The sequence below is a fragment of the Dipodomys merriami genome, unplaced genomic scaffold (assembly GCF_024711535.1).
Source record: "Dipodomys merriami isolate MVZ:Mamm:240054 unplaced genomic scaffold, mDipMer1.0.p SCAF_71, whole genome shotgun sequence".
In the NCBI taxonomy this organism is placed as follows: Eukaryota; Metazoa; Chordata; class Mammalia; order Rodentia; family Heteromyidae; genus Dipodomys; species Dipodomys merriami.
This window is the reverse complement of record NW_027206302.1, coordinates 4,414,283-4,433,192: the sequence shown is the minus strand read 5'-3', so window position 1 is coordinate 4,433,192 and position 18,910 is coordinate 4,414,283. Positions and strand designations below refer to the sequence as shown.

Below are 18,910 nucleotides of genomic sequence, written 5' to 3'. Positions count from 1 at the left end.
ATAATAAACGGTAACTATATACAACATGGACGAATCTCAGAAACTTAACTGAAAGAAGCCAGATGCAACAAAAGTACATACAATATAATTCACCTTAAATCAAAATTAGATGCCATGGTGTAGGGGTGGGATAGTGATGGTTAACAGTCTGTTGTGACACTATGTGAAAAATCACTGAACTGAACATTTAAGATGTTCATTTGTTTTATTATTTAATAAAAAGCTTATATATTTTTTTAAAAAGTCAATAATGATAGGGCACAATGAATCATGTATGTAATTCCAGCTACTTAAGAGACCAAAATAGGGAGCACTAATGTTCAAGGCCAGCCCAGGCAAAAAAAAAAAAAAAAAAAAACTCACAGTATAATTTGTCTAAGTCAGTTACAACCAGTACTGAAATTCAGAACAGTGTTTTTTCTATTTCTAGTATATGTGGCAAATGAACACTGTAAGATAAAGCTAGAAAGATTAAGGTAAGATTAGGGCCCTGAAACCTGATGGAATAGTGAATGGGTATCAGTGAAGAAGGATTTTTGTGATTGTTATTATTTATTTAGGTATAATTGTTACAAAAGTCTTATCTGGCATTCTTATACAAGACTTGAAAAGAGCTGGGCACTGGTGGCTCATGCCTATAATCCTAGCTACTCCGGAGGCCGAGATCTGTGGATTGCAGTTCAAAGCCAGCCCGGGCAGGAAAGTCCATGAGACTCTTATCTCAAATTAACCACCAGAAAACTGGAAGTGGCACTGTGGCTCAAGTGGTAGAACAATCACCTTGAGCTGAAGAGCTCAATGATAGCACCCAGGCCAGAGTTCAAGCCCACAACCAAAAAAAGAAAAAAAGAAAGAAACAAAGACTTAAGAAGAAAAGTTAAATTTATGGAAGAGAGAAAGGCTAAAGGGATTAATGAGAATTAAGATTCAAGAGTTGCATCTGGTTGAACCACTACTAAATATCCCCATGCTGCTGATCACATATATGGTATATAACATGTGAGCACCATTATATATTACAGACTGTGATAGACAATTTGCTCCACGAAAGTTAGAATGAACTTATGACTTTAAATGAGCATCATTATTCCACAATACTGTGAATTTCCAGAAATTATGTAATCACTTAATCACAATCAAAAAAAAAAAAAAAAAAGAACCTCGGTGAAGGGAGGGAGGGAGGGGATGGTAGGGGGGAAAACAATGGAGGGGGTAACAATGTTCAAGAGGAAGTGTACTCATTACCTCACTCATGTAACTGTAACCCTCTGTATAGTATCTTTACAATAAAAAAAAAAAAGAATAAAAAAAAAGATTCAAGAGTTGGATCATGACTTTACTACTATAACTTATAACAATAGGTAATGGCTGAAATCAGTGAAATGAATGAGAAACAATAGAATGAAAAAGTAAGAGAGAAAGCAGAGGACAGAAAACTGAAGAATACTTGGCAGTTTTAGTGAAGACAAAAAAATAAGGTGGACTAGGGAGAAAAATGCAGAAATCACAGGAATAGGAGAAGTGATAAAGGTAGTAGTGACCTTTGTAGAGGAAGCTGAGGAAAAAGGTAGTCAAGATGGAGGAAAGAAGCTAATGAGTAAGTAGCTGGTGAGGATAGGAGCATAGAGAATATAGAGAACTCATTAACAAAATCCAAAGAAAAACAATTGGAAGTTAAAGGAGATAGCAAATTTGTAGAACCGTGTTATACTGTTTGAAGATTGAAAGGCATGAAGTCTCAAAGGGACTAGGAACACAAGCACAGAGGAGCTGAACTAAGGTAAAAGGAACAGTAATGTCTTTAAAAGAGGAGAAATAGAAAAAATGGAATGGGGAGCCAGAATCCTATTCAGTTAAACACACACACACACACACGCACGCACGCACGCACGCACGCACGCACGCACGCACGCACGCACGCACACCCCAAAAACAAATAAAAAACAGGAAAAGAGGAGAGAAATCTCTCAAAATGTCCAGGTCATTACAACAAAAAAACAGCAGAAACACTACACATTCTGTTTGGGCTATCCTAATAACACACTCCTGAGGACAGGTATCTGGCCATCTTAGCCTAGAAGAAAGCCCAGTACATAAAGTATACCAGTGAATGTTAGTAGAAAGATGTATGAGGAGGTAAGTCAAACCATGGGCTGACACAATGATTCATAAAGTATGGTACTTCTTGGATAAAAGGAATACTGATACTAAGAGACATATCTGGCCAAAGCCACAATTCTCTAGACTCCTCCATGTAAAAAGTCCCCAGGAAGGTACTAGCCTTAGAAGAGTGCTACTATCATTATTACTGTTCCAAGAGAACTGTACCATACACTGGCGTCTTCCCAGGCAAGATGACGATAATGAGCTGCAGCCCTGAGTAGGTGTTCTTGAGATGCCGGAACATGGGCTCCACACTGTCTGCCCCCTGTGCATATTTGCAGAAACAAGGCTGACCCTGGATGGGCATCCCTGCATCCTTGGAAATCTTCCGAAGCTGGTCTGTGAAGTTCCTGTAGCACAAGCATGGTCATGACAGGAAGCAGTAAGTCTCACTTGAGACAAAAGTGAAATATAATTACAAATGAAATATAGTTACAGCTAGTGTTAAAAAATACATTTATAAAGGGTTGGGAAGTGGCTCAGTGGTAGAGTGCTTGCCTCGCATGCATGAGGCCCTGGGTTCGATTCCTCAGCACCACATAAGCAGAAAAAGTCAGAAATGGCGCTGTGGCTCAAGAGGTAGAGTGCTAGCTTTGAGTGGAAGAGCTGAGGGACAGTGCCTAGGCCCAGAGTTCAAAACCCACAACTGACAAAAAAAAAAGCATATAATAATAAAAAAATACATTTATAAGCCAGGTGTTGGTAGTTCACACCTGTAATCCTAGCTACTCAGGAGGCTGAGCTAGGAGGATCATGGTTCAAAGCCAGCCCAGGCAGGAAAGTCCATGAGACTCTGATCTCAAATTAACCACCAGAAAACTGGAAGTGGAGATGTGGCTCAAGTGGTAAAGTGCTTGCTTTGAGCTGAAGAGCTCAGGGTCAGTGCCTAAGCCCAGAATTCAAGCATCACAACCAACCAAAAAAAAAAAAAAAAAAAAGCATAATCAACTAGTACAACATATAACTTGCTAAGTGTTTAACTAGAGAGAACACTAAGGAAGTTAAGGGGGCTCAGAGGAGGGACCTATGGGAGTTCCCATGGCTCCTACTTATCCTGCTTGATTGGGATCTATACAGACCAGGAATCCATTAAATACCCAAACAAATAAGCAGTGTCTAAGTACAAGGCCTTTGTGCTCAAAATAGAGGTCGTTTCAAAGGATTAGGAGCATAGGAGATACCCCAACTGAGATACCCCAACTGGTGCTTTGAAGCCTAAGAGCCAATTCATAAATGAGTTTTGTTCCTCTGGCTTTTACCCTGGGAAAGGAAAAGAAATTTGGTACAGGGTATATAAGCAGGAGAGTAAATATAAACTATATAAAACACTGATGGATTACAATGGATAACAAATAAGTAAATCTGTAAAAATCTTGTATTTATTCAAAAATGTTGAGTGATAGAGCACTTGCCTAACATGCACAAGACCCTGGGTTTGGTCCCTAGTACTGAAAACAAAAACAAAACTAAATAATTAAAAACAGTAATATACAAATAGAAAATGGAAGCTGGGTGCTAGTGGCTGAGATCTGAGGATTGCCAGCCTGGGCAAGAAAGTCTGTGAGACTCTTATTTCCAATAAACCACCAGAAAACTGGAAGTGATGCTATGGCTCAAGTGGTAGAGTGCTAGCCTTGACTGAAGAGCTGAGGGACAGTGCCCAGGCCCAGTGTTCAAGCCCCATGGCCAACAAAAAAAAAGAAAATTGAAAATGGAAGTGAATGTTTAGACATGTTATTAGACAATACTTAAATATCAATAATTTTACTAAGAAAAGTATTTGTAATCTCATCTAAAATTTTAAATTAGCTGGGCACAGGTGGCTCATGTCTATAATTTTCAGAAGCTGAGATCTGAGGATTGAGGTTCAAAGCCAGTCCCAGCAGAAAAGTCCATGAGATGCTTATCTCCAATTAACCACCAGAAAACCATTAAGAGGTACTGTGGCTGAAAGTGGTAGAGGCTAGCCTTGAGTGCAATAGCTCAGGGACAGTGTCCTGGTCTAGAGCTCAACCCCCATGAATGACAAAACAAATAAAATAAAATTTTAAATCCTTGGGCTGGGAAGGTGGCTCCGAGGTAGAGTGCTTGCCTTTCATGCAAGCCTGGCCCTGGCTTCGATTCCTCAGCACCACATAAGCAGAAAAAGCTGGAAGTGGTGTTGTGGCTCAAGTGGTAGAGTGCTAGCCTTGAACTGAAGAGCTGAGGGACAGTGCTCAGGCCCAGAATTCAGGCCCCACGACCGACAATAAAAAAATAAATTTAAATCCTTTATATATGTATAGTTTTAAAAATATATAAATTGGATAGGAAGGCTATAATAATGCTTCACAAATGACTGCATCAAAAGGGAGGAATAAGCCAGGTGCTGGTGGCTCATGTCAATTTAATCCTAGCATTTGAAAGACAGAGAGCTGAAGGATCACAGTTTGAAACCAGTCAGGGCAGGAAAGTCTGTGAGACTTCCAAATAACCACCAAAAAAGCCAGAAGTAGAGCTGTGGCTTGAGTATTAAAATGCTAGCCTTGAGCAAAAAAGCTCAGGGACAGCACCTAGCCACTGAGTTAAGCCCCAGGATAGGTACAGGAAAAAAAATAAATAAAAATAAAGGAGGAATGAGACTAGGATGGAGGATACAAATGAATATCAAATTTATTTATAATGTGTATTTTTGAAAAAAAGTTTGACAAAATGAGTGTTTTTAATACTGTTCTCTACATTTATCATTCCCTAAAAATAAACATTAAAATAAAAAGCTACAACCTAACCATTCCTTCACATGAATAAGAGTTATTTCTTCCATTTCTCTGTGTTGCACACAACTGTAGTGTAGCTACCAAAAATGCTGATGCATGTAGCAGACTGTGTTAACAGATTCCATTAATAGTGGGTTATTCCCTATGTCTTCTTGACTCCCAACTATACTCAGAATACTGTATCTAGTATTGGTAACCAAAACTTTTGTTTTCTTGAGAGTTGAAAAAACTTTCTCATCCATACGTAAATACCAAATTTCTACAACTCCATAGCAACCACGATGCCTTCTCTTTCCTTCCAGTGAGATGAGTGCCTTTTCTCTCTGTTTGGATACCCTCTTCCTACAGAGGTAAAGAGACTTTAATCTGTGTATGTACTAGGTTGTTTTTTGTTTTTTTAATTCTATTTTCAGCCTCTGCTTACTATGCACATTCTTCCTGGAAAATCTTCTCATTTACTGTCATGGTTAAATACTCAGAAATCTTTATTTGTAGCCCTAAATCACACATCAAACTGGGTATCATCACTGACCTACTGCTCAAGTCTCATTTTTATCTCCTGTATCTAAGAGTCACTGGGAGAAGAGGATGACCAAAATATTAACCCCTTGCAAGTCTGAGTTCTAGTTTTATCAGTTTCCAAAAGAAATAGAAGTGGGGAAGGACACAAGGGTAAGAGAAGCACACCAAAAGGCTGGGGCATGGTTCAAATAGTAGAGGATCTGCTTAGCAAACGCAGAGCCCTGAGTTCAAATCCTAATACAGCAATAAAGAAAAAAAGAGAGAAACACAGACATAGATCAGGGTTACCAAAGAGATAGCTATAGCAAAAAGGCAGAGTCATCCAATATTGCTAAGGGCTTACCCTCAATACCAGATCAAGTTAAGGAATAAGTACCCTGGTTTAAGCTAAAACCTAAAGAACACAGGAGCTGGGCACTGGTGGCTCATGCTTGTAATCCAAGCTACTCAGGAAGCTGAGATCTGAGGATCACAGTTCAAAGCCATCCTAGGAAGGAAAAAGTCTAGTGAGACTCTTATCTCCAATCAACCACCAAAAATCCAGAAAGAGCTGTGGCTCAAGCAGTAGAGTATTAGTCTGGAGCAATAAAAGCTTAGGGACAGTGCATGCCCAGGCCCTGAGTTCAAGCTTCAGTACTGGCACCAAAAACAAAGAAATGAATAGGAAAAGGGGAGAGAAAGAGAAGAAGAGAGGAAGAGAGAGAGAAATAAAGAAAGAAATGAAGAAAGAATGAAGAAAGAAAGAGAGAAAGAAAGAGAGAGAAAGGAAAGAAGGGAAGGAGGGAAAGGAAAGGGAAAAGGAAAAGGAAAAAGAAAGGAGAAGGAGGGGATGGAGCCAGAGAGGGAGAGAGAAAGGGAGAGAAGGAAAGAGGGAAGGAGGGAGGGAGGGAGGAAGGAAGGAAGGATGAAGGGAAGGAAAGAAGGGAAGGAGAGAGGAAGAGAGAAAGGAAGGAAGAAAGAAAGAAAAAAGAGAGAGGAAGGAGCAAAGAAACAGGAAAAGGTAGAAAAAGAAGAGGAAAGAGGAGGAAAAAGAGGGAAAAAAATCTTTTGAAAATAAACTACAATTTGTGATGGTGATGGCTATATATTTGGATATGGTAGGTCGGTAGGGAGAGGAGAAGCCAGGCCCATTGTCACTGAATCCTTCAAGAGCTGCTAGAACTGATTACCAAGACATCAAGGCTATCTCAAGCCACAAGGGCCATATGTCTCCATTATTTTCATCACACCAAAATGGTCAGCTCCACTGACTCTTACACATTCCCAGAATACAGTGATCCCACTCTACATCTACAGATACAACACCATACACTTTAATAAGTGTGTTTTGTGATTTTTTTTTAACATAGTACAATAAAAAAGGGAAATGTCTGTGCATTTTTTCATTTATTTATTCACTCACTAGAGCCATTATTCCTCCAGCCTGTTTTGTTAAACCATCTGATATAAAGTAAGAACTTTCTTTTTATTTTTTTGAGAAGGGCCTTACTACATTGCCCACAGTGGTCTTAGACTTGTGGCTGGGACTGTGGGTACATGCCACCATGACAGAGCCTGTCATAACCTATACTTTGCAGTAAATGGATGAACCCTAGGTTCTCGGAGAAGTTAGGCAAGTGTTCTGCCACTGAGCTTTGAGCCATCTGGTAATATCATTTTCCTCTTTTCTGCTATCTACTACCAGCACCTTAGACATGATGATGCTCTTCTAACTATGGTCTCCTAATTCAGGCCACTTGGACCTGAGTGAACAAATTCTATTCATAAAGCACAGCTTAGAGGACCAGCTAAAACAGTTACTTTTTGTTGTTGTTCCCAATTAGAAACACAAATTTTGAAGCTGAGATCTGATTTGGTATCAATTCTAATATGTTCTTAATGTGCAAACTTTGGACAAGTTATTTAACCTTTTTAACCCTGAGTCTCCCAAAACTGGGAATATCATTACCTACTCTATGAACACAAAACAAGAGAAACAGCCAAGCACTAGTGGCTCATGTCTATAATCCTAGCTATTCAGGAGGCTGAGATCTGAGGGTTGTAGTTAAAAGCCAACCCAGGCAGGAAAGTTCATGAGACTGTTAGCTCCAATTAACCACCAAAATGCCAGGAAGTAAAGTTGGGTTCAAGTTATGGTAGACTGTTAGCTTTGAGCAAAAAAAACTCAGGGACATCACCCAAATCCTGAGTTCAAACTCCCTGATCAAAACAAAAAAAGAGAGAGAAAGAGAGAGAAAGAAACACAAGTGAGGTACATAAGTACAATGTTGGTATAAACATTATAATAATCACTACTACTGCTACTACTAAAGTCTCCTTATGGCTTTTATTAGAGACAGAAAAGGAACAGTGTGAACCAGAATGGACAAAGCAGACTGAGTCAAGACAAAAGAGCAGACTATAAATCAATCTTGACCTCTGGGTTGGCAAGAACAGTGGCTCTGAGGTCTTTCCCACACTTCCAACCCCACACCCAACCCTCCTTACTTGAGCACCTCTTCTCGACATTGTTTTTGGGGTGCGAAGCAGGCGATGGCCCAGACTTTGATCTCAATACCATTGTAGAACTGTTTCCCACGCATGTCCCAGACACCTTGGTTGGGTGTGGCAATGGCCCGGTTCTGGGGATAGGCAGAGGGGGCGCCCAGGTGAGCCTCAATAGAGCCAAGTGGGTAGGGAGCAAAAGCCCCTGGCTATACAATCCAACCACCCCCATATGCCCCAGAGATGTTGTCTGGCCCTGACCCTGCTCACCCGGCCGCCGTACTGCAAGATGGGCGCCGGCAGCACTCGCCCTGTCACCTCCGTCATGTCATCCTTCACTTTGATTCCAAATTCTTGGATATAGGGATCCAGATTGTAGCTGGCATTCTTCATCTACAGAGCAAAATAAGGAAATCTCAGGAAAGCAGTAGTCTGGCAATCACCCTCTTGAGGAGTAAGTTCTAAGGAGAAGCTGAAACTACAAAGAAATAGCACTAAAAAGGAATGTGAAGATGAGGACAGGTAGAGAATAAAAAGAAATAGAAGTCGATAATGAAGGAAATTATAAAGGAGGGGAAAGAGAAGCAAAATAACTAAAGGGTCAAGAAGCAAGAACAACCCAATGGAGTTACAGGCAACACATTCAGACCTGGGTTCTCCTTGAGTACAGCATTAAAGTACTCTCAAGGCCCCTACAGGCTGGGTAAATAAACAATCATTTCTCTACAGCTCCACTAACCAGGCGACTGATTTCCTCCTGTCTGTCTGGTGCCGACCTAGCTGTAGCCTTTATCATAGTTGAAGTCTGGTTGTCTGTCAGCTTCTTAATGCAGCGTTGTCCAGCCACTATGTTACAGACCTGAGAAAATGAGAAAGGCAGGTAGCTCTGGCTTGAATATAGGATATCAACCCGAAATCTTGACTATAAACCATTGTAAATGGACTACACAATGGCTATATATGCATATATTCTTGAGATTTACTTGATGTGTAAGTCCAAGAATATGTGTATATTAACAAAAGGGAGTACTACTTCCTTGTTGCTAAGAATTTGGTATCTAAAACCAGATTTGGGATCAGATAGTATATGTTAATAATAATTTTATGGAGTTGTCTGGAGATTGAAAATGGAATTAAGCCATGGCTCACATCTTATAATCTTCCTATTTAGGAGGCTGAGATCTAAGGATTGAGGTTCAAAGCCAGTCTGGGCAAGAAAGTCCATGAGATTCTTATCTCCAATTAACCACCAAAAAGCTAAAAATGGAACTGTGGCTTGAACTCTGGGCCTGGGCACTGTCCCTCAGCTCTTCAGCTCAAGGTTAGCACCCTACCACTTGAGCCACAGCAGCACTTCCGTTTGTTTTTTTTTTTTGCTTATGTGGAGCTAAGGAATCAAACCTAGGGCCTCATGCATGCAAGGCAAGCAAGCACTCTACCACTGAGCCACCCTTCCAGCCGAAGCTTTGCATTTCTAAGTGAAATTACCTTGAGCAGATCTCTTCACTACTCTGAGATTCAGTTTGTTTGTTTTTTGAGCTTTGCATTTCTAAGTGAAGTTACCTTGAGCAGATCTCTTCACTACTCTTGAGATTCAGTTTGTTTGTTTTTGTAGGTCACGGGGCTTGAACTCTAGGCCTGGGCACTGTCCCTCAGCTCTTCAGCTCAAGGCGAGCTTTCAACCACTTGAGCACCACTTCCAGTTTTCTGGTGGTGGTTTATTGGAGATAAGAGTCTCATGGACTTTGCTGCCTGGGCTGGTTTTGAACAGCGATCCTCAGATCTCAGCCTCCAGAGTAGCTAGGATTATAGGTGTGAGCCACTGATGCCCAGCTAAGATTTAGCTTCTTTTTATCTCAGACATGAGAAAAAATATGAGCTATCTCATATTGTTGTGGAGACTCAGATGCAATGAAATGTTTACATGAGGCCAATGTTCTCTATGTACTAGCTGTTGTCCTTATTCCTAGAGTTTACGATAAGCAATGGGAGGGAAAACCAGGCCAAAGTCACTTGCTTTTAATTCCATAGTCTAAAGAATATACAAAATAACAAATTCATAAGGAACATCCAAAATTATTAAAATTTACTGTTTTAAAGGTGATTTAAAGTTATAGCACTATCAATAGATGGTTTCAGCTATAAAATTAACACTACCAAGACTAAAACAGGGGTGTGATAAAATGGTAACTGGTAACAGACATGGTAGTGAAAATGCTGTGTGATTCCTCAAAAAAATTAAACATAGTATTACCATATGAATGTGAAAGTTAACTTAAATATAGTTACATATGAAAATATATACAGGACAATATACATATATATACAATCAAATTGAGTGAAGTATGGTATACACAGAGGTGGAGCAATTAACCCACAGCTTAACAAAATGAATACCTGGAAACTGAAATAGGTCTTTTCTGAAGAGCATAAGGCTTTAAAGGAGGAGGGTGAACAAATGTAGGATACATACATGAGAATGGAACAAGGCAACATGAGGGGGCAGGAAAGAGGAGAAGCAAAGAATTACGGAGAGGTGACATTGATCAAGATACATTGTACACATAAATAGACATCTTGAATTGAAACCCCTTTCTACAACTATATAAAGATAATAAAAATATTTTTTAAAAAGAAATTACTGGTAGGGGGGCCCGGGGGGAGGCTGGGAAGGGATGGGAAGGGTAAACAAAGGAGGAGGCTACAATGCTTGATAAGAAACGTACTCATTATCTTGCCCATGTAATTGTAACCCCTCTGTACAGTACTTTCACAATAAAAAAAAAAAAATTACTGGGCTAGGAATGTGGCTTAGTGGCTTGCCTAATATGCATGAAGCCCTGAGTTTGATTCCTTGTACCACATACACAGAAAAAGCCGAAGTGGCACTGTGGGTCAAGTGGTAGAATGCTAGTCTTGAGCAAAAAGAAGCTCAGGGACAGTGCATAGACCCTGAGTTCAAGCCCCAGGACTGGCAAAAAAAAAAAAAAAAAAAAAAAAAAAATCCTTAGATTTAAGCTTGGAGCCGGTGGCTCACGCCTGTAATCCTAGCTACTCAGGAGGCTGAGATCTGAGGATCATGGCTCAAAGCTAGCCAGAGCAGTAAAGTCCAAGAGACTCTTATCTCTAATAAACCACTCAGAAAACCAGAAGTGGCGCTGTGGCTCAAGTGGTAGAGTGCTAGCCTTGAGCTGAAGAGCTGAGGGACAGCACCCAGGCTCACAGTTAAGCCCGAGGACAAAAAATGAAAAGAAAGAAAGAAAGAAATTACCATATAAACTAGTAATCTACTTTTAGGTATGGAATCAGAAGAAAAAAACCAGGGGCTTGAATAGGTATATATACACCTGCTACAGACACGCCTTTGTTCATGGCAGAATTACAGTAGCTACAGTTTATCAGTGGATAAAAATTTAAAGTAAATGTAGTATACATATTCAAAGAAATACTATTTTTGTTTATTTTTGGCCAGTCCTGGGGCTTGAACTCAGGGCCTGGGCACTGTCCCTGAGCTTCTTTTGCTCAATCCTAGCACTCTACCACTTGATCCACAGCACCACTTTGGCTTTTTCTGTGTTTGTGGTACTGCGGAATCAAACCCAGGGCCTAATGCATGCGGGACAAGCACTCTTACCACTAAGCCACATTCCCAGCCCCCAGAGAAATATTATTTAGCCCTTAAAAATGCAGGAAATGCAAATGGCTTATACTTATAATCCTAGCTACTTGGGAGGCTGAAGCCAGCCCAGGTAGGAAAGTCCATGAGACTCTCATCACTAATAAACTACTCAGAAAAAGTTGGAAGTGGTACAATAGCTCAAGTGGTAGAACACTACTAGCCTTGAGCACAACCTGGCTCAGGGACAGCGCCCAGGCCCTGAGTTTAAGCCCTAGAACTGGCAAAAAAAAAAAAAAAAGCAGGAAGCCGGGCGTCAGTGGCTCAAGCCTGTAATCCTAGCTAGTCAGGAGGCTGAGATCTAAGGATCAAGGTTCGAAGCCAGTCCAGGAAGAAAAGTCTGTGAGACTCTTATCTCCAATAAATCACCAGAAAAACGGAAGTGGTTCTGTGGCTCAAGTGGTAGAGTGTTGAGCCTTGAGCTGAAGAATGCCGGGACAGCACCCAATCCCAGAGTTCAAGCCCGATGACTGACCAAAAAAAAAAAAAAAAAAAAGCAGGAAATTCTAAGATCCCACAACATGAATGAATCTTGTTGATATGCTAAGAGTAATAAGCTAGGCTAAGATGGAAAAATATTAACGATGCCATTTATATACATTACCTAGAATACTCAAATTCATAGAAACATAAAGTAGAATAGTCATTGCTAGGGCTAGAGGGGAGAGATGCAGAGAGTTGCTATTTCCTTGGTATGATTTCAGTTTGGGATGGTGAAAATTTCTGGAGATGAAGAGTGGTGATATATAACACTGTAAACATACTTAGTGCCACAAAACTCTACACTTAACTGTTAAAATGGTAAATTTCATGTAATGCATATTTTACTGCAATATGACAAAAAAAGGACAATAGCAGGAATGAACTATTTAAATATGAACAAATCATTTTGCTGAGCCTTTCAGTGTTACTGGATAACAATTTAATGAAACTGTTGAACTGGATTGGAGGCTATTTCTAGTTTCTACCTATGAAGATTCAAGTAATTCATTGTTCTACTTCAAAGTCTTCCAATAGATTCCTATTATGATTAGAGTAAAATCCAACCTGACCAAAACTTTGAACCTTATTAATTTGTTGATAGAATTGTAAAATAGCAATGACACTTTGGGAAACAGTCTGGCACATCCTCAAGATGTTAAACATAATTATACACACATATAAAGTATACTACTATACCACATCTGGCCTAACCTGTTTTATTATTTTTGTTTGGGGCTGGCAAGGTTTAAACTCAGGGCCTTAAACTCTCATTTGACCTTCTTGCTCAGAGCTGACACTCTACAACTTGAGCCATACCTATTAATTTGGCATTTTGCTGGTTAATTAGAAATACACTGTTGTAGACTTTTCTGCCCAGGCTGACTTTGAGCCACCATTCCCCAGATTGCAGCCTCCTGAACAGGTAAGCTTATAGGCATGAGCCTCTACTGCCTCTATAGCACTTACTACCATCTAAAACTGTGTTTTTTTTACTGTTATATTTACTGTCTTTCCCTTCCAGAATATAAATTCCATAACAGCAAGAATCTTGTCTGTCTTACAAATCTCTATATTCCCAGAATTTAAGAGTTTATAACACATACTAAAGCATAATGAATCAAGAGATAATCATTACATGAATTAATCACCTTGAAAACTATTGTTTAAACAGAACTATTGTTGGGCTAGGGCATTAAGTGGTACAATGACTGATTAGCAAGCATGTACCCCAGTACCATCAAAACAAAAACAAAACAACAATGAGCAGAAATCATGTTAATCTGCTAGCAGATCTCAGCTTACAATATATAGTAACAGCTCTCAGCTGGAATTGTCCCTAAAGACTTGTGGGTCTACTTCCCCATTGCAATTTTGGAGAATGAATCTATGGTCTTCCACTTACTAGACAAGTGCTCTATCACCTGAAGTATGCCTCCAGTCCAAAACTTGTTTATACTTCAAAAATTATTGTTTTCTTCCCCCTTTCTGTGCCATCAGCAGCTACTACTTTTGAAGGTCTTTTCTCCTTGGGTTAGTTGTGATATGCTTGAAGCTCACAGGAGGCTTGAACTTCGGTCTAAGCTATCTGACTTCTGCTACTGTAAAAACGGGGATAGTGTAGGCTAGTGTTCCTTCAACTTTAATGTATATATAAATCCCCTTTGGACCTCCTTAAAAGACAGATTCTGACTCAGTATAAATGGGTAGAGATTCTGCATTTAAAAGAAGCTCTCAAGTAATATCTATTCTGTTGGTACACTGATCATACTTTTTTTTTTTTTTTTGGTCAGTCGTGTGGCTTGAACTCTGGGCCTGGGTGCTGGACAGCTCTTCAGCTCTTCAGCTCAAGGCAAGCACTCTACCACTTGACCTACAGCGCCACTTCCGGTTTTCTGGTGGTTTATTGGAGATAGGAGTCTCACGGTCTTTCCTGCCTGGGCTGGCTTTGAACCGCGATCCTCAGATCTCAGCCTCCTGAGTAGCTAGGATTACAGGCGTGAGCCACCAGCACCCGGCTGATCATACTTTTTGAGTAACACTGGACCAGACAATGAAGCTGTCAGCAGTAGTTTTTCATTAAAAATTTTACTTAGAGTACACCAAACCAAACACAACCCAGTGATTCTGCATGTTTCCACAACTTAAATAGCATTATTATACTTTAACTGCAATATTTCCAAGTGTATTGTAGTATTTCTTTTGTAATATAAAAGTACATGTCTTACAGCTAAAATTTTTCCTTCCTTCCCTTCTTTCCTTTCTTCCCTCCTCCTCCCTCCTTCTTCGCCCTTCCCTCTTTCTCTCTTTCATTCTTTTGCTGGCACTAGGGTTTGAACCCAAGGCCTTGTATTCCTTTGGCCTTTTTGCTCACATCTGGTATTCTACCACATGAGCCACACCTCCAGTTCTTACAACTTTTTTGTTTTGTTTTGTTTTTTTGTTTTTTGCCGGTCCATGGGGCCTGAACTCTGGGTCTGGGCGCTGTCCCTCAGCTCTTCAGCTCAAGGCTAGTGCTCTACCACTGGAGCCACAGCGCCACTTCCGGCTTTTTCTGTTTATGTGGTGCTGAGGAATCGAACCCAGGGTCTTGTGCTTGCAAGGCATGCACTCTACCGCTGAGCTACCTTCTCAGCCCCTCTTACAACTTTTTCAAAAGGAATACATTAACCATCAGAGAAATAGAATGTACATTATAGGTAATAGTTATCTCCATTTTCTTTAAAATAAAGTATGTTACTCCTGGTCACTTAGAATCCCTAACTCTAAATGGGGAAACAGAAATTAAGAGAACATGGGTATGGGTATCTGCTATCTCTGCCCTGACCCAAACTAATTTACTTATTTGGTTTGTTGTTGTTGTTGTTTTGCCAGTCCTAAGACTTGAACTCAGGGCCTGGGCACTATCCCTTGAACCACAGTGCCCCTTCTGGCTTCTTCTGTTTAGGTGGTACTGAGGAATTGAACCCAGGCTTCATGCATTGTAGGCAAGCATTCTACCACTAAGCCACATTTCTTTTTTTTTTTTTTTTTGGCCAGTCATGGTGCCTGAACTCTGGCCTGGGCACTGTCCCTCAGCTCTTCAGCTCAAGGCTAGTGCTTTACCACTTGAGCCACAGTGCCACTTCCACCTTTTTCTGCTTATGTGGTGCTGAGGAATCGAACCCAGGGCCTCATACATGCAAGGCAAGCGCTCTACCACTGAGCCACCTTCCCAGCCCCACTAAGCCACATCTCTAGCCCTAATTTACTTATTAAACAGTAAATAAAGCTTGCCCTTCTGCCTAACAGCCCTGATCATGAGAGTAAAAAAAGAATAAGAAAAAAATTAAGCAAGAATGAGGCTTATAGCGGGCGCTGGTGGTTCACGCCTGTAATCCTAGCTACTCAGGAGGCTGAGATCTGAGGATCACAGTTCAAAGCCAGCCCGGGCAGGAAAGTCCGTGAGACTCTTATCTCCAATAAACCACCAGAAAACTGGAAGTGGTGCTGTGGCTCAAGCGGTAGAGTTCTCGCCTTGAGCTGAAGAGCGCAAGGACAGCACCCAAGTCCAGAGTTCAAGCCCTACAACCGACCAAAAAAAAAAAGAATGAGGCTTGTTACACATAAGAATTACCTACTATCTTCTCAGAAAACTAATTTTCCAAATTTTAAAATGAGGATGAGATTAGGAACCAACCAACTGACCTCTGATGATCAATGTTCAGGTACAATGCCTGTTACTAGCCCAACCCAAATGTGGCAGTCTCACCTCTAGTGGGAGATAGGTATGCTTTTGTTCCTGGCCAACTTGCAGGCAGGGCAGGTGGGGATACTTGAGCTGAAGATTATATTTCTGTTTGAAATATTGTGCCACTGTGCACTCTACTGTCTGTCCACTCTCCAACTGCAAGGGAAACCTGTTTGGAAAAAGGAAAGGTGATGTCATAAGCAAGCATTCAATCTTCTCTCTCTAGATCCACGCCACGGAAAGTTTCATCCTTTACTTCTTCCTACTGGACCTCCTTGACCTCTGTCACTCATGAAAAAGCAGATAATACAGGGCTACAAGGGAAAAGCCAAAGATTTGAGGACAAAGTTTCCCAACAGTCAAAGCCATGTCTGACTCATCTATTTTTGTTGTTGGTGGTGGTGGTGGTTGTGGGGCTTGAACTCCGGGCCTGGGCGCTGTCCCTCAGCTCTTCAGCTCAAGGCTAGCGCTCTACCACTTGAGGCAGTGCCACTTCCAGTTTTCTAATAGTTTATTGGAGGTAAGAGTCTCACAGACTTTCGTGCCTGGGCTGGCTTTGAACCATGATCCTCAGATCTCAGCCTTCTGAGTAGTTAAGATTACAGGTATGAGCCGCCAGTGCCTGGCTTCATCTATATTTTTAATGTTGAACATAAAGCCAGACACTGAGTAGGTACTCCAGAATCCAATGAAGTCAAGAAGGGGGATAGAACACCTCCCAGGTTAACCAAGATTAGCCTTTTTCCAAGGTTAAGTTCAGGAGCCTGGCATTCCTTTTCTTTACAAAAGAGAAATGGAGATTCTAATATTTACAGATCTATAACAGGAATCAGTGGATCATGCTTGCTCTACAGTAAAGGCCCAAAGAGAAGATAAAAATTGGAGAGTAGGCAATGTACCTTGGAAAGTTGGAGACAGATGCTACATTCGTATAGCTTGTCTCCAAAACCAGGGCTAGTCTAAAGCTCATTCCCTAGGACAGGTGGGAGGGAAGGGGGTGGGGAGAATGGTATCACAGAGAATATGTTTGAAATCTCAGATCTCTTCTAACAGTGGAGTATGTCTCAGCAACTCCGTCAACTTACGTCTGATGGCTAGCAGGGCGTCGGGTAACATTACACACACGGTATTTCCTCTTCATCTGTCCACAGTGCGTCACTTCCACCTTTAGGCCTGAGATACACACATTAATTGTCAAGTATGAAATAGGATGTTCATATGCCCTGGCTTTGTCTCTCCCAAGGCAATTTCCTCTATTGGTAGGAACAACCAACAGTTTCCCTTCCCCATGAGGTTAGGTCCTCACCCTTGATCTCCTTGGTAAAGCGAACACGCTGGGAGTCTGTGAGGGGCTTGGGTTGCTCATCTATGTTCCTGATGTCCAGTACCTCACACATGAATTCAATCACTGGTTGTGCCTTATAGAAGGCAGTGGCTGAGACTGTGGGGACAGGGTAGGGATAGGTTAGCTTAGGTTCTGTCTGAATAAATAAGGTATTGCAATTTATACCCTCTTCTTTATAGGGTGCTGGGATGAGGATAGGGGGTGCTAGGGCTATAGGAATTAGACTAGGAGTTTGGTTGCAGAGCTAGAAGGGATGAGGCTGGGAGTGTGGTCACTGGACTTGGGGTGCCCCTGGCTCCATAGCTCTCCCCACTCACCATCAATGTTGAGCATCATCTTCCACATGGCAGGGCGCACAGACTGGTGAAAGCCGAACCAGACCTCGCGCCCACCCCCCAGCGGGTGGTAGTAGCCCTCAGGCGGTGAGAAGAAGGAGCGGCCCACAGGGGTGTACCTGGCAGGGACAGGCAGAGAACTGGTCCCTCGGGCACAGGCCCCCACCCTGTGAGGCATCCTGGGCACGGAGGAGCCCTGGCCTGGAAGGCAGGACACCAGGGCTTTAATGCCAGCTCTGATCTTTTATTAGTTGTATGACTGACCTTGTTCAAGTTTCTACCCTGCCCTGCAGGGACAGATGGGATGAGGCCCAAAGATATCTAAGGACAGGGTCAGGGGTTTAAACCATCTAAATGTCTATGCATACTTGCCTGGCACATGATAGGACTACAAAGAAATTCTTTTCGGTGGCACACTATGGGACCTTAACATGTACTCACTCCCTTCCTCCCCCCACAGCAGTTCTGTCAATACTAGTAGCCCAGATACTAACTACACCCAATACCTCATGGATGCCAGGTGCCTCATGGCCACATCCAGGGCTTGCACAGACTCCAGGGGAACAGGGATCTGTCCACTGACCAGGGCCTCATGCAGCATGCGCCAGCTCACAATGGCTAGCCACTTGATGGAGACCTTAAAAATCCGATCCTTCCCTTCCCCAGGAATTGTCACCTCAAAGTCGACCTTCAGGAGGGTGAGAAAAAATAGAGTAAAGGATTGTTATCACAGAGAGATACAGGCAGACCCAGCTGCCACCCACTCCATGGACTTGCCAAAATTCTGCTCCTTAAGTTAATAAGGCTCAGAATAAAAACTGCAGAGTAAATCCAACCCCTTAGTTTCTAGCCACCTTGGTTCAGTGCTTCTTTCCCTCTCAACCTAGTGGGAAGTTCTTTGGTTCTATTTTCCATTTAATCTGAGTCTGTTTAGGGAACAGGTATAGGCTAAGTAAGCATTAGCACCTATTTACCCTTCACTCTAAAACACACTTTCATAGCACAAATTATCAAAAGGCTCCCCGAACCTCCAAACTCCAGATGGGCTTACATTAGGGTTGTTCCAATTCAGACCTCTGATACAGGCCTATCCTTATTCCCCATCTTACCCGTTCGTTGCCAATAGGCAATGCTGTGACAGTGTAAATGTTCTTCTTTCCATCATACACAGGCTTGCGATCACCAAAGATCTGAGGCTTGAAATGCTGGACCATGTATTCCACCACTTCCCTGTGGGGGACAGAAGTGGCCTGTGGAAGCCAAGAGACTACCACTTCAAGTTTTTGGAAATAATTCAAAGTCCAAGCAATGACCCATCTACTATATTTACACCAAACATTTTTTCACTCTGTAACAGTTCTTTTCAAACTTCAACATTCCTATGAATCACTTGGAGGTCCTATTAAAATGCAGCTTCTG

General features: G+C 41.6%; 1 protein-coding gene across 4 annotated transcripts in view; it reads right to left on the bottom strand.

Annotated features, from left to right (window-relative positions):
* Ago1 (argonaute RISC component 1) overlaps positions 1-18,910 on the bottom strand; it is a 43,818-nt gene that overhangs the window by 14,329 nt on the left and 10,579 nt on the right. For 2 of the 4 annotated variants that reach the window (XM_070008757.1, XM_070008759.1), the window contains exons 3-12: positions 18,601-18,721; positions 17,998-18,179; positions 17,474-17,610; positions 17,118-17,252; positions 16,897-16,984; positions 15,833-15,980; positions 8,665-8,784; positions 8,187-8,318; positions 7,929-8,062; positions 2,329-2,513 (exon numbers count right to left, since the gene is read on the bottom strand). In XM_070008757.1, coding sequence (XP_069864858.1) covers positions 2,329-2,513; positions 7,929-8,062; positions 8,187-8,318; positions 8,665-8,784; positions 15,833-15,980; positions 16,897-16,984; positions 17,118-17,252; positions 17,474-17,610; positions 17,998-18,179; positions 18,601-18,721 — 1,382 coding nt within the window. The remainder of the gene's footprint in view (positions 1-2,328; positions 2,514-7,928; positions 8,063-8,186; positions 8,319-8,664; positions 8,785-15,832; positions 15,981-16,896; positions 16,985-17,117; positions 17,253-17,473; positions 17,611-17,997; positions 18,180-18,600; positions 18,722-18,910) is intronic. The other 2 variants (XM_070008758.1, XM_070008760.1) reach the window with 1 other exon arrangement.